Genomic DNA, 14,908 nt, shown 5'->3' with positions numbered 1-14,908 from the left:
TCAGAAAAAATCTGACTGTGCTTCACTTTAAATGATGTACAAATTTAATATAAATTAATATAAAATATTACAAATAAGACATAAAATAAATAATGCAAATCTAATATATAAATGCCTCCTACCAAAGGGCCCTTGTGGGGAGGTATGATATTTGAATACAAAGCATATATTAAAAGATGTTCAAATATAGCATGTGGATTGTATTCTACCGCTATCCCAATATATTGCAAACCGACATAGTGTACTTTTGTGCGGTACACTCCGTTCTCATGTGATTTAGAACAGTTCACAAAGTGATATAGTTACCAACTCCTAATGGTGGTTTTGGCTGGACGTCCGAGAGATGGATACGTGGGGGCTGTGTCCAGCGCTAGCGTGCGCTTACGGTGACGGGCCCGGATGCCACAGGCCAAAAAAGGTCACCGGTCACGGAGTGATTGCAGGCTCGATGTCAGATGTAGTGGAGGCTGTGTCCAGCGCTGGCATGCGCTTGCGGTGACGGGCCCGGTTGCCGCAGGCCGAGGAGAAGTCACCGGTCACGGAGTAGCTCCGGAGGTGGAGATGTACTCGGAGATAGATGGATCTTGCTCCGGAAACAAGGAAAGGAAAGCCTCGTGGAAGATCTCTCGGCGTCTGGTGGAATGGCGGATAGATTACAGCCAGGTGTAAAATCAGCAGATGATGGAGTTGTGTCGGAGGTAAGTGATGGCGGTTTGTGGATTGCGGTGGTCATGCGGTAAATATTTCTTTCTCTATTAGAGAAAGAATTATTTACCGCATGACCACCGCAATCCACAAACCGCCATCACTTACCTCCGACACAACTCCATCATCTGCTGATTTTACACCTGGCTGTAATCTATCCGCCATTCCACCAGACGCCGAGAGATCTTCCACGAGGCTTTCCTTTCCTTGTTTCCGGAGCAAGATCCATCTATCTCCGAGTACATCTCCACCTCCGGAGCTACTCCGTGACCGGTGACTTCTCCTCGGCCTGCGGCAACCGGGCCCTTCACCGCAAGCGCATGCCAGCGCTGGACACAGCCTCCACTACATCTGACATCGAGCCTGCAATTACTCCGTGACCGGTGACCTTTTTTGGCCTGTGGCATCCGGGCCCGTCACCGTAAGCGCACGCTAGCGCTGGACACAGCCCCCACGTATCCATCTCTCGGACGTCCAGCCAAAACCACCATTAGGAGTTGGTAACTATATCACTTTGTGAACTGTTCTAGATCACATGAGAACGGAGTGTACCGCACAAAAGTACACTATGTCGGTTTGCAATATATTGGGATAGCGGTAGAACATAATTCACATGCTATATTTGAACATCTTTTAATATATGCTTTGTATTCAAATATCATACCTCCCCACAAGGGCCCTTTGGTAGGAGGCATTTATGTATTAGATTTGCATTATTCATTTTATGTCTTATTTGTAATATTTTATATTAATTTATATTAAATTTGTACATCAAAGTGAAGCACAGTCCGATTTTTTCTGTAATTCCATCATCATGTACCATTCTATGGTATTAGTCTAGAGGCATTTGGTACCTCCTCTTTTTTCCTTATATAAGATTTTGTACTAGTATTTTTTTGGTGTAAATACTTTCCATTTAGCCTCGATTAATTTATATTGTGAGCTGCACATACCCCATTTTTTTTAATTTAATTTACAAATCTGTTTAACTTTCTGGAGCCAGTTTATTTAAAAAAAAAAAAATAAAGTTTTCCACTGGAGTACCCCTTTAATAGATTAGTTGTTTCAGTCCCACTCACCAGCTTGGAGGCTTCTCTGCATATAGAACCGATGTTGGGTGTATATGTAATTCATGGCCGTCTCTTACTGTCCTTAGGAGAAAGAAACAAAAATATATATATATTGCTAAAAGGAACATGGAAAGTATTTGTACAAGACAACCTGAATATCTCTGGATCATTGAGGAATAATACTGAACTATACAACATCTCTACGGAAACACAACATTTAAAGGGGTACTCCCGTGGAAAACTTTTTTTTTTTTTTTTTTTAAATCAACTGGTTCCAGAAAGTTAAACAGATTAGTAAATTACTTCTATTAAAAAATCTTAATCCTTCCAGTACTTTTTAGGGGCTGTTTACTACAGAGGAAATACTTATCTTTTGAGATTTCTCTGATGTCATGACCACAGTGCTCTCTGCTGTCCATTTTAGGAACTGTCCAGAGCAGAAGAAAATCCTCATAGCAAACATATGCTGCTCTGGACAGTTCCTAAAATGGACAGCAGAGGTCAGCAGAGAGCACTGTGGTCGTGACAGAAGAGAAATCTCAAAAGATAAGTATTTCCTCTGTAGTAAACAGCCCCTAAAAAGTACTGGAAGGATTAAGATTTTTTAATAGAAGTAATTTACAAATCTGTTTAACTTTCTGGCACCAGTTCATTAAAAAAAATAATAATAATAAATAAAGTTTTCCACAGGAGTACCCCTTTAATTGACACTTTTGATGCTCAAGGGTCCTTCACTTTATGTGATTAGCCGGGCACCGACATCATACTGTAGATGCATTTATTCCATCGGTGTTACCCAACCAGGGGAGCCTACAGCTGTTCAAAACTACAACTCCCAGCATGTTGGACTATATAGTAGTATATAGTATAGGTCAGTGTTTCTCAACCAGGGGTGCCTCCAGCTGTTGCAAAACTACAACTCCCAGCATGTTGGACTATATAGTAGTATGTAGTATAGATCAGTGTTTCCCAACCAGGGGTGCCTCCAGCTGTTGCAAAACTACAACTCCCAGCATGTTGGACTATATAGTAGGTGTATAGTATAGGTCAGGGTTTCCCAACCAAGGGTGCCTCCAGCTGCTCAAAACTACAACTCCCAGCATGCCCGGACAGCCGTTGGCTGTCCGGGCATGCTGGGAGTTGTAGTTTTGCAGCAGCTGGAGGCACACTAGTTGGGAAACACTGGCTTAGATTAATGTAATGAGTTTCTAAGCTTCTATGAAACGCATTTCATAGAAGTTTTCATTGTACTTACCGTAAAATCTCTTTCTTGGTCGCTTCACTGGGGGGGGGGGGGGGGGGCCACAGAAAACTATTGGGTATATGCTCTGCCACTAGGAGGCGCTGACACTAAAGCAATAGTAGTCTCCTCCCTGGCAGGATATACCCACCCACTGGCACTGAGCTATTCAGTTGTGTCACCAAGCAGTAGAAGAAGAAAAAAAAAGATGTACGAAAGGACCCAAAACTAAGCAGTCCGAAGAAACCCCGCCACCAAGCGCAACAAGGTCCCTGACAAGGACACCATATATTAGGAAAGGAGTGGAAAGATGTGTCCCCCAATGAAGACTACGAGAAAGGGATTTTACAGTGAGTACAAAAATCCACTTTTCTCGGTTGCTTCACTGGGGGGGGGGGGCAGGATGACATGGGAAGTCCAAAGGCAGTCCCTGGGGTTGGGAAAAAAAATACAAGACTAAAGAGCAATTGGGCACATTGGAGGCCTGGAGGCCATTGCGCCGCCCTTTCGGAATGACAAAGAATATGAGCGAATGAAGGAAAAGGTAAGAGACAAGTATACGTGAATGGCATGCACCTGAAACTGGTAGCTCAGTGTCAGTGGGTGGGTATAATCCTGCCAGGGAGGAGCCCCCTAGTGGTTGAGGATATACCCGCGGTCACGCTGTGTCCCCCTATGAAGCAACCAAGAAAGTTACTTTAAATGACATCAAGGCTTTAAAGGGGTCCTCCGTTACTAGACATCTTATCCCCTATTCAAAGGATAGGGGATGTCTGATTGCAAGGTGCCCGGTGGCTGGGCCGGCACCTCGGCATTTATGAACCTGTGTTCGTGACGCCACGCCACAGTCATTTCTATGGGAGGGGGCGTGACGGCTAGGACACAGCTGTCATGCCTCCTTCCAAAGGCGGGAATGGAGGGGACGTGACAGCTGTGGTCGCCCGTCATTCGGCACAGAGCAGTGTTCGCTCCATGCAGCGGATGACTGGGGTGCCCGCTGGAGATTGCGGGGGTCAGACATCTTATCCCCTATCCAAAGGAGAAGATGTTAAGGGGTGTAGTACCCCTTTAAGGAAAGTTATTCATGTAGCACTTGAAATAAGTTGGGTTGGCTGTGTTACAGTGAATGTGAATATTCAGGCCCCAATCTTGAGCCTCTCCACTCCCTGGTTACCTGTAGACACCTGTAGAATGAAGCTTGGCAGCATTGGCAAAGAACCCAGCCACTATACAACGTAAGATAGGATCCGGGTCACCTAGAGGGAACAGAAAATAATGACAATTATAATCTAGACAACAATACAGGTTAAATAGAAATCAGAAGAAAACCTTACATGGAAATACTAGAGCAGTGTTTCCCAACCAGGGAGCCTCCAGCTGTGTGAAAACTACAACTCCCAGCATGCCCGGACAGCCAACGGCTGTCCGGGCATGCTGGAAGTTGTAGTTTTGCAACATCTGGAGGCACCTTGTTTGGGAAACACTGTTATAACCCTAATGTGTTGATCCAGAGGAAGTGTGATTGGGTCAATAATGTAGTGTTTTTTTTCCAACCAGGGTGCCTTCCCCTGTTGCAAAACTACTACTCCCAGCATGCCCGGACAGCCATACCTATATATCCCAGTGTTTCCCAACCAGGGTGTCTCCAGCTGTTGCCAAACTACAATTCCTAGGCTGTCCGGGCATGCTGGAAGTTGTAGTTTTGCAACAGCTGGAGGTGCACTGGTTGGGAAATACTGTTATAACCGTAATGTGTTGATCCAGAGGAAGTGTGCATGGGTCAATAATTTATTTTTAGTTGTAGTTTGGCAACAGCTGGAGACACCCTGGTTGGGAAACACTGGGATATATAGGTATGGCTGTCTGGGCATGCTGGGAGTTGTAGTTATGCAACAGCTGGAGGCACCCTGGTTGGCAAACACTACATTATTGACCCATGCACACTTCCTCTGGATCAACACATTAGGGTTATAACAGTGTTTCCCAACCAGTGTACCTCCAGCTGTTTCAAAACTACAACTTCCAGCATGCCCGGACAGCCTAGGAGTTGTAGTTTGTCAACAGCTGGAGACACCTTGGTTGGGAAACACTGGGATATATAGGTATGGCTGTCTGGGCATGCTGGTAGTTGTAGTTTTGCAACAGCTGGAGGCACCCTAGTTGGGAAACACTGGGATATATAGATATGGCTGTCCGGGCAGGCTTGGAGTTGTAGTTATGCAACAGCTGGAGGCACCCTGGTTGGCAAACACTAAATTATTGACCCAATCACACTTCCTCTGGATCAACACATTAGGGTTATAACAGTGTTTCCCAACCAGTGTACCTCCAGCTGTTGCAAAACTACAACTTCCAGCATGCCCGGACAGCCAACGGCTGTCCGGGCATGCTGGGAGTTGTAGTTTTGCAACAGCAGCAGGCACCCTGGTTGGGAAATACTGTTCTAGAGTGAAAGCCCCACCAATGGTCCTGTGACCCCGTCCAATGTTCATGCAGGCTGTGAATGCCATACGCTGCCCCCCCGCTCACCTTCGCTGGAGATCTTGGGTACTTTGAACTTGCTGAGCAGTTTTTTCAGCTGTTCCCGCACAGTGACCGCTCTCATAAGCCCCTTGTAATTGAGAAAGTGCTGCTGACACCACTGGGAGCTCTTGTTAAACTGCAAAAAATACCAGAGATTTTATGAAACAAATGCCAGATAGGAAGAAATTACGACGTCTATAGTTTTCAGACCCAACAACAGATGAAACTAAGGGACATAGAATTTGACATTTAGCTTTAGCAGCAGAAAGCAAAGAAACGGTAAGAAGCTCCCACACTGCTTACCTGACAAAACTAATGTAAAAACATTTTTTATCATATCAACTGGCTCCAGAAAGTTAAACAGATTTGTAAATTACTTCTGTTAAAAAAATCTTAATCCTTCCAGTACTTATCAGCTGCTGTATGCTCCACAGGAAGTTCTTTTCTTTTTAAATTTCCTCTCTGCCAGAAAACAGTGCTCTCAGCTGACACCTCTGTCCATGTCAGGAACTGCCCGGAGCAGGAGAGGTTTGCTATGGGGATTTTCTCCTACTCTGGACAGTTGCTGAGACAGACAGACAGACAGGTGTCAGCAAAGAGCACTGTGGTCAGACAAAAAAAAGAACAACTCAACTTCAGCAGCTGATAAAGTACTGTACGGGCAAGCTGGTAGTTGTAGTTTTTCAACAGCTGGAGGCACCCTGGTTGGGAAACACTTCCCTATACTCTGGTATCTCTCCCATAAACAATGCATAGACTGTGTGCCGACACACCGCACCATGCAGCAGGGAAAGTCGGGGTCCTGTTATGGAGATCACGTGGGGGTTTCTCTAAAATTAGACCCTCCCCCACAGCAGAAGGGAAGACATTTTTTTTTTAGTACTGGAATACCCCTTGAAACCCCAATCTTTCACTGCAGTGTAGGGTCACACGTAACGGATCCGCAGTGTATTTTACGCTTCAGATCCGCTGGTGACTAGACCCATAGTGTGCCTCCAGCTGTTGCCTCACCCCGCCCCCTGGCCTGCTCACAGCGGCAATCCGTCGCTCCGAGCGGCCACACAAGGGCCTGCGAAACAACGAGTGCACCCGCAGTGTCTGAGTACACTTCCCATGTGCGCGGGCTGCTCGGAGCGGCGAAATGCCTCTATGAGCAAGCCAGGGCGAGGCAACAGCTGGAGGCACACTAAATATGTAAAAAAAAGTAAAATACGCTGCGGATCCATTACGTGTGACCCTACCCATATACTGTACACACTACCTTGTCAATCAAGAAACAAAAGGGTCACCATGTCTTACCTTGATAAAAGCCTCAAACACATTTAACATGGTCAGGTGATCGCCCTCCTCCACAGCAAACTTTCGATGTTCTCGTGTCTGAACAGAGGATGTAAAAAGGTTCAATGGCTAAATAAACGTCAACAGTGCACAGGACTTCTGCTTGGATTTGGCCCTGTTCATACTACGAGAATGGCCTTCAAATGACGCACACACCAGAAAAGACCCCTGGTGTACAGAAGAGGCCAGCAATGTATCTAAATAAACACGAGATGTCCAACTTGCAGCCCTCCAGCTGTTGCAAAACTACATCTCTGGGAGTTGTAGTTTTGCAAAGGCTGGAGGCCCACAGGTTGGACACCAAGAGTATAGGCATACAGCCGGATACATTGTCCAAAGGGTCCCATTATGAAGTAAAAAAAAAACATGTATGCCATATACTATATACAAATGTGATCTATCTATATTAATTCTCAACCATTCTGCGCACTCACCGCTTGAGCTTTCTGGTTTGGAGGAAAAACAAACACGTTCTGAATTTGCATCATCGCCGCGATGCTTAAAATTTCGGCAGAACATCCAAAATTACCTGAAAGATAAGAAAACAATATGTTAAAGGGGTACTGTCACACCCCGCCCCTTCAATGCAAGTCTATGGGAGGGGGCGTGACAGCTGTCACCCCCCTCCCATAGACTTGCATTGAGGGGGCGGGACGAGACGGCATGAGGGGGCGGAGCTTTGACCTCACGAGCTCCCAGCGCCGGCTCCAGTGTTCGGAACAGTTTGTTCCAAACGCTGAGCAGCGGAGTACCCCTTTAATGTCTACATTGATAACTATAGCTACCGGCACCTGGAGATCAAGTACACTAAAATATGTGATCAAAAGAACGAGCCGGCTGAAGCGCGCAGGTGTGACGCTTCGCTCCCTGGCTCACTGCGATCTTGGTCAAGTTGGACTCCATTCTGGGTCTATGGCAGTGTTTTTCCAAACAGCGCGCCTCCAGCTGTTGCAAAACTACCACTTTCAGCTTTGCAACAGCTGGAGATACACCGTTTTGGAAAACAATGGCGTAAAACTTACCAGACTCCAGCAGCATCTTGGCAAACATGGGGTTAAGTGGGAACTCTGCCATTCTTACACCAAGGGGTTCAGTCAAACGACAGTGCTTGTCCAAGCCTGGAAGAGAGGGTTAATTCTTTACTTTCAGGCCATTTTTTGGTTTTAGCAACCAACATATATACACATTAAAATATTTACAATATGTTGGTTCTTTTATATGTTATTTTGTCTTATTTGCACTAATATTATAGTTATAAGGAAATTTTAAAAAAATTATAATTTAGTGTGGATTTTCCTGTGGATTCTGAAATTATTTCACGAAAAAAAGGGGAATAGGTTTAAAGGGGAACTCCACTTCATAAAAACAATATCCCCTATCCAAAGCATCTGATTGCGGGAGATCGACTGCTGGGACCCCCCAGTGATCTTCTGTACAAGACCGCGGCTCTCATCTTAGGCTGGGTTCCCACCACGTTTTTTCAATACAGTTCCCGTATCAGGTTTTTGATAAAAAACAGATTCCTCCAAAACTGACTAAACTGTGTGTACAAATTTTAATCCGTATACAGTTTGAAAAAAGATGCCCGTCTAAAAAAAAATTTCACTCCATTATGAATAAAGTTTCACTTGTTCGATTGAAATTTCAAGAAAAAAAACTATGCAAAGCCAAAAAATGTATGGTGCTAACCGGATGGAACCGTACGCACATACAGTTCCCATTGACGTTTCCCATACGTTTCAATATGTTTTTTCACCCGGACCAAAAACCGTGGTAGGCCACGATTTTGGATATGGGAAAAAAACTGACAAAACCGTATAAGATGCAAAACGGACACAACCTGAGGGATCTTTTGGCATACGGTTTTCAATGGAGAGTCAATACATACGGTTTTCAATACGGTTCCGTACTGTTTTCAAATTGAAAACATATACAGGAACTGTATTGCAAAAACGGGGTGTGAACCGAGCCTTAGTCATGCAGGGTCTGCCACTTCTCTACATTGTGTTCAGGCCCCAACCTTCGTAGGTGCTAAACAGAAGTGACGGCCCACTTGGTCAATCACTGCCCAAGAGGAAACCTTGTCTTGGCCGGTGATTGGCTGTCACATGGGTGAAGGGAGCGCATTATGGAGAAGCGGCAAACCCTTCATGACCGAGTTGAAGGCCGTGGCCTTATACAGGAGATCACTGGGGGGGGATCCCTCGTGATCAGACACTTATCTCCTATACTTTGGATAGGGGATAAGTTTTTATGATGAGTACCCACTTAAGAACTCTAACTGTAGATTTGGCGGCAGATCTACGATATCACATTTTATTGCGCATTTTTACTTTCCCTTTAAAGAAGATTGGAAAAAATCTAAACACAACGGCACCGCATAATTCCATCCGGAGATTCAGAGTGCGCCCAGCACAGACTGAAGTGGTGGGCACTAGGATGGCAATGTACGCCTAAGGAACGAGGGAGCTCATTCTTTTGGCAGCGGAATTTCCAGCTCTAAAATTCAGTAGCGAGCACTGTGCAGTGGTCCCGCGTCAGGCGAAACGGCGTCCTGCCTCTTCCCTCGGACCAATCTCCGTCAGAAGTCAGCCGCAACTCCCTCCTCCGTCATCCGAAACTCCCTCATCCAAAACTCTGTCATCCCTCAGACAAATAAAAACCTTCCTGCTGTGTAGCAGAGCAGAGTCAGTGTCGGCTCTCTGCTGTACACGCTATTCAGTGTCTGCTCTGCTATACGGGTTCTGCTGTACATGCTATTCAGTGTCGGCTCTGCTATACGGGTTCTGCTGTACATGCTATTCAGTCTCTCACAAGTTTCACAGTTTCGACTCTGCTATACATGCTGTGCAGCGTCGGCTCTGCTATACATGCTGTGCGGCGTCGGCTCTGCTATACATGCTGTGCGGCGTCGGCTCTGCTATACATGCTGTGAGGCGTCGGCTCTGCTATACATGCTGTGAGGCGTCGGCTCTGCTATACATGCTGTGAGGCGTCGGCTCTGCTATACATGCTGTGCAGCGTCGGCTCTGCTATACATGCTGTGCAGCGTCGGCTCTGCTATACATGCTGTGCGGCGTCGGCTCTGCTATACATGCTGTGAGGCGTCGGCTCTGCTATACATGCTGTGAGGCGTCGGCTCTGCTATACATGCTGTGAGGCGTCGGCTCTGCTATACATGCTGTGCAGCGTCGGCTCTGCTATACATGCTGTGCAGCGTCGGCTCTGCTATACATGCTGTGAAGCGTCGGCTCTGCTATACATGCTGTGCAGCGTCGGCACTGCTATGCGGCAGGAAGTTTTGTCTTAGGGAGAATCGTCTGAGGTATGACGGCGTTTTGGACGAGGGAGTTGTGGCTGACGACCGATTGGTGTGAGGGAGGAGGCGGGACGCTGTTTCGCCTGACGGGGGACGGAGTTGCGGCTGACGACTGATGATGTCCTAAAATGGACGCCGTACCTATTACCACCAATGGGATTCTGCTGCAGCGGAATTTTCAACAAATCCCTAAGCGAAATTCCAGATGAAAATTCCATAGTAAGAACCAAGCATTCCAATCCAGATGAAAAATGTGCAAAGAGAGAACTTTCCCTTGGAATCCTGCATTACTTAAAGAGGACCTATCATCAACTAAACTTTCCTTAATCCCCCTCCCCATCTGTCCCTGACTCTCTCTCTATCCCTGTGATAATTCCTAGTTAAAACCCCCTTTAAATACCTTTTTTCCTCTATCTTCGGTAGCTCAGTTTGGAGCGGCAGGCTCGGCGTCATTTGATGCCTGTCAGGGCCGGCTTCCGCCCTTCTTCCTGTATGCTGCGCTCCCTCTCAGGAGTGTGCATACAGGCTTAGTACAGGGAAGGGACGGCAGCCTCTGAGTCTCCTCCTCTCGGTTTGGCTATACACGTGCCATACAGAGAGGAGGAACGTCGTAGGACAGAGCTGCCGTGCCCTGCAGGGATACGCGCATAGCGCTCGCTCCTGCCTGTCTGATTGACAGGCAAGGTGCTGCGCTGAGTATGCGATTACGGACTCAACAGCCAGGCCGGCATCAGTCCAAAATCACTGAAAAAGCTGGCGGACAGGGGCTCCTAGGGAGACCCCTAGTGGACAAACGAAAATACACAAAAAAGGAAACTTTTTGTTGTTGTTTTTATAGAATCCAATCCAACAAACGAAAATACACAAAAAAGGAAACTTTTTGTTGTTGTTTTTATAGAATCAAATTACAAAGTTAATATATATATATATTATTATTTTTTTATATATATATATATATATATATATATATATATATATATATATATATATTTATTTATTAAACCATAAAATATTTTTTTTTTTTTAACTTTTGATGAGCGGTACAAGACTATCCTCACCTCCTAGTGCATAAAGCAGCTCCAAAGCCTGAACCATAGACTGTGCTGGGGGTGGCTGGAAGTAGAAAGAGGAGGTTATCAATAGACGTAATTACAAGGAAATGTCATGTTAGATACAGTACAAGACACAGAAAATAGTAAAAAAGGAAAGGAAGAGGATTATACTGCTGCAGAGCAAATGTACATTTACGGCAGCCACTCCGCTTAAATGGGTTTTCCTATCTCATTAAAGCAGAGTTTCCCAACCAGGGTGCCTTCAGCTGTAGCAAAACCACAACTCCTAGCATTCCCCTGAAATTTTTCAAGAAAATGAAGTATTTTTCACAGAAAAGGATTGCAGTAACATGTTTTGCTATACACATGTTTATTCCCTTTGTGTGTATTGTAACTAAACCAAAAAAAGGGAGGAAAAAAAGCTAATTTTACATAATGTCACCAAACTCCAAAAATGGTCTGGTCAATATTATTGGCACCCTTTCAAAATTGTGGATAAATAAGATTGTTTCAAGCATGTGATGCTCCTTTAAACTTACCTGGGGCAAGTAACAGGTGTGGGCAATATAAAAATCACACCTGAAAGCAGATAAAAAGGAGAGAAGTTCACTTAGTCTTTGCATTGTGTGTCTGTGTGTGCCACACTAAGCATGGACAACAGAACGAGGAGAAGAGAACTGTCTGAGGACTTGAGAACCAAAATTGTGGAAAAATATCAACAATCTCAAGGTTACAAGTCCATCTCCAGAGATCTAGATTTGCCTTTGTCCACAGTGCGCAACATTATTAAGGAGTTTGCAACCCATGGCACTGTAGCTAATCTCCCTGGGCGTGGATGGAAGAGAAAAATTTATGAAAAGGGCCAATGCAGGATAGTCCGGATAGTGGATAAGCAGCCCCAAACAAGTTCCAAGGATATTCAAGCTGTCCTGCAGGCTCAGGTAGCATCAGTGTCAGTGCGAACTATCCATCGACATTTAAATGAAATGAAATGCTATGGAGGAGACCCAGGAGGACCCCACTGCTGACACAGAGACGTAAAAAAGAAAGACTACATTTTGCCAAAATGAACTTGAGTAACCAAAATCCTTCTGGGAAAACGTCTTGTGGACAGATGAGACCAAGATAGAGCTTTTTGGTAAAGCACATCATTCTACTGTTTACCGAAAATGGAATGAGACCTACAAAGAAAAGAACACAGTACCTACAGTGAAATATGGTGGAGGTCAGTGATGTTTTGCGGTTGTGATCCTGCCTCTGGCACTGGGGGCCTTGAATGTGTACAAGACATCATGAAATTTGAGGATTACCAATGGATTTTGGATCGCACTGTACAGCCCAGTGTCAGAAAGCTGGGTTTGCATCCAAGATCTTGGGTCTTCCAGCAGGACAATGACCCCAAACATACATCAAAAAGCCCCCAGAAATGGACGGCAACAAAGCGCTGGAGAGTTCTGAAGTGGCAGCAATGAGTCCAGATCTAAATCCCATGAACACCTGTGGAGAGATCTTAAAATTGCTGTTGGGAAAAGGCGCCTTCCAATAAGAGAGACCTGGAGCAGTTTGCAAAGGAAGAGTGGTCCAACATTCCGACTGAGAGGTGTAAGAAGCTTATTGATGGTTATAGGAAGCCTCTGATTTCAGTTATTTTTTCCAAAGGGTGTGCAACCAAATATTAAGTAAAGGGTGCCAATAATTTTGTCCAGCCCATTTTTGGTGTTTGGTGTGACATTATGTCCAATTTGCTTTTTCTCCTCCCTTTTTTGGTTTAGTTCCAATACAAACAAATAGAATAAACATGTGTATAGCAAAACATGTGTTACTGCAATCCTTTCCTGTGAGAAATATTTCATTTTCTAGAAAAATGTCAGGGGTGCCAACATTTACGGCCACGACTGTATCGCTGACCTTTCCCAGCATGCCATGTGGCCAGAGACAATATGTCATAAATCACATGGTCTCCAGGTGGCTATGCTGCAGTGAGTGGGTGGAAAGCAGAATGGATTTACTGCAGTAATGCTATTCGCCCACCCTCTGCAGCACAGCAACACACCCTGGAGACCATGTGACTTCTGACAAAATGTCTCTGGACACATGACATGCTGGAAAAGGTCAAATAAAAAGACTGGTACTTCAGCACTTCCGGGTGTGGGTCCTGTGCATAAAAACAGGACAAAGCGGTGCACGGAGGTAACAGAAGAATATTACATCCTAATATAACTTCAACAAAAATGCTGGAATCCCCCTTTAATTGTCCGTTCACTCACCGACAAGAAATGGAAGCGCAGGACGTTGTCGATACCAAGGGCTTTCAGCTGTAGGATGACCGGCGCCAGGTTACTCCTCTGCATCTCTGGGACCGTGGATGGGGGAAGCTTTTCGAAATCCTCTTCTAGTAATGAAAAAAAAAAAAAGATAAATAAATAGTAAATAAAGCAAAATTAAACTATCGTGTTCACTCCGGGCTTCACCAATTCATCTTATGAACAAAATGGCTTTATAAAAACCCTTAAAGGGGTACTCTGCCTTTAGACATCTTATCCCCTATCCAAAGAGGGGTCTGGCCGCAGAGCGTCGCGGCATTCTGAACACAGAAGCTTCATTCATGTCTATGGAAGGGGGCGCGAAGGCTGTGGTCGCCCGTCATCTGGCATGGAGCGTAGTTTGATCTGTGAACCGGGTGACTGGGATGCTGCGCCGAAGGTCGCAGAGGGGCCAAGCGGCCAGACCCACGCAATTAGACAATAATTTACAACATTGTGGTGGTATAAGAAAGCTCTGGGCAGTGTCAAAAGGGTTAAAGGGGTATTCCAGGAAAAAAAATTTAGTGTAAATTACTTCTATTAAAAAAAATATCTTAATCCTTTCAGTACTTATGAGCTTCTGAAGTTAAGGTTGTTCTTTTCTGTCTAAGTGCTCTCTGATGACACGTGTCTCGGGAACCGCCCAGTTTAGACGCAAATCCCCATAGCAAACCTCTTCTAAACTGGGCGTTTCCCGAGACAGGTGTCATCAGAGAGGACTTAGACAGAAAAGAACAACCTTAACTTCAGAAGCTCATAAGTACTGAAAGGATTAAGATTTTTTAATAGAAGTAATTTACAAATCTGTTTAACTTTCTGGAGCCAGTTGATATATAAAAATAAAAACAAGTTTTTTCCTGGATAACCCCTTTAAAGTTGTCTGCAGAGCCCTTTCATTATTGCACATAAGTGGTGGCCTGACTGCGCCATTGTGATCTTCTTATATATCTGAGGGGTACTTGTTCATATTAGGGAGATCCAATACTAGGCAATGCTCTATGGGAAAATTATGCAAATTAGCTCTCCTATGAAAGGAAGAAAACTCTCTCTTTAGTGCCACCTACAGGTAGCTACACTCCAAGTCAGTGTCTGTCCCATTAAAGTTTTGTCTAACTAGTGCGCATCCAGCTGTTGAAAAACTACAACTCCCAGCATGCCCGGACAGCCTTTGGCTGTCCGGGCATGCTGGGAGTTGTAGTTTTGCAACAGCTGGAGGCACACTAGTTGGAAAACACTGCTGCATACCTTCAGCTTGATCTCTAGTACCCCCAGAAGATCTAGCCAAACAATACCGTCCTCCACGCGGATGATGGGCAAGAACCTGATTGCTACCAATAGGTGGCACCACATAGTCATCT

At 45.1% G+C, this 14,908-nt stretch overlaps 1 protein-coding gene across 6 annotated transcripts in view; it reads right to left on the bottom strand.

The window, feature by feature from the left end:
* DHX35 (DEAH-box helicase 35) overlaps nucleotides 1–14,908 on the bottom strand; it is a 64,448-nt gene that overhangs the window by 9,860 nt on the left and 39,680 nt on the right. For 3 of the 6 annotated variants that reach the window (XR_008849472.1, XR_008849473.1, XM_056549615.1), the window contains exons 13-20: nucleotides 13,515–13,639; nucleotides 11,254–11,308; nucleotides 7,899–7,994; nucleotides 7,311–7,405; nucleotides 6,838–6,915; nucleotides 5,545–5,674; nucleotides 4,190–4,271; nucleotides 1,785–1,856 (exon numbers count right to left, since the gene is read on the bottom strand). Coding sequence is in view for 2 of the 6 variants with exons in the window: in XM_056549615.1 (XP_056405590.1) it covers nucleotides 1,785–1,856; nucleotides 4,190–4,271; nucleotides 5,545–5,674; nucleotides 6,838–6,915; nucleotides 7,311–7,405; nucleotides 7,899–7,994; nucleotides 11,254–11,308; nucleotides 13,515–13,639 (733 nt within the window). In the remaining 4 variants the exon portion in view is untranslated. The remainder of the gene's footprint in view (nucleotides 1–1,784; nucleotides 1,857–4,189; nucleotides 4,272–5,544; nucleotides 5,675–6,837; nucleotides 6,916–7,310; nucleotides 7,406–7,898; nucleotides 7,995–11,253; nucleotides 11,309–13,514; nucleotides 13,640–14,908) is intronic. The other 3 variants (XR_008849475.1, XR_008849474.1, XM_056549616.1) reach the window with 3 other exon arrangements.

This window comes from Hyla sarda, chromosome 13 (assembly GCF_029499605.1).
Source record: "Hyla sarda isolate aHylSar1 chromosome 13, aHylSar1.hap1, whole genome shotgun sequence".
NCBI classification, from domain to species: domain Eukaryota; kingdom Metazoa; phylum Chordata; class Amphibia; order Anura; family Hylidae; genus Hyla; species Hyla sarda.
The sequence above is the reverse complement of the archived record's forward strand: the minus strand, read 5'-3'. Positions and strand labels throughout refer to the sequence as shown.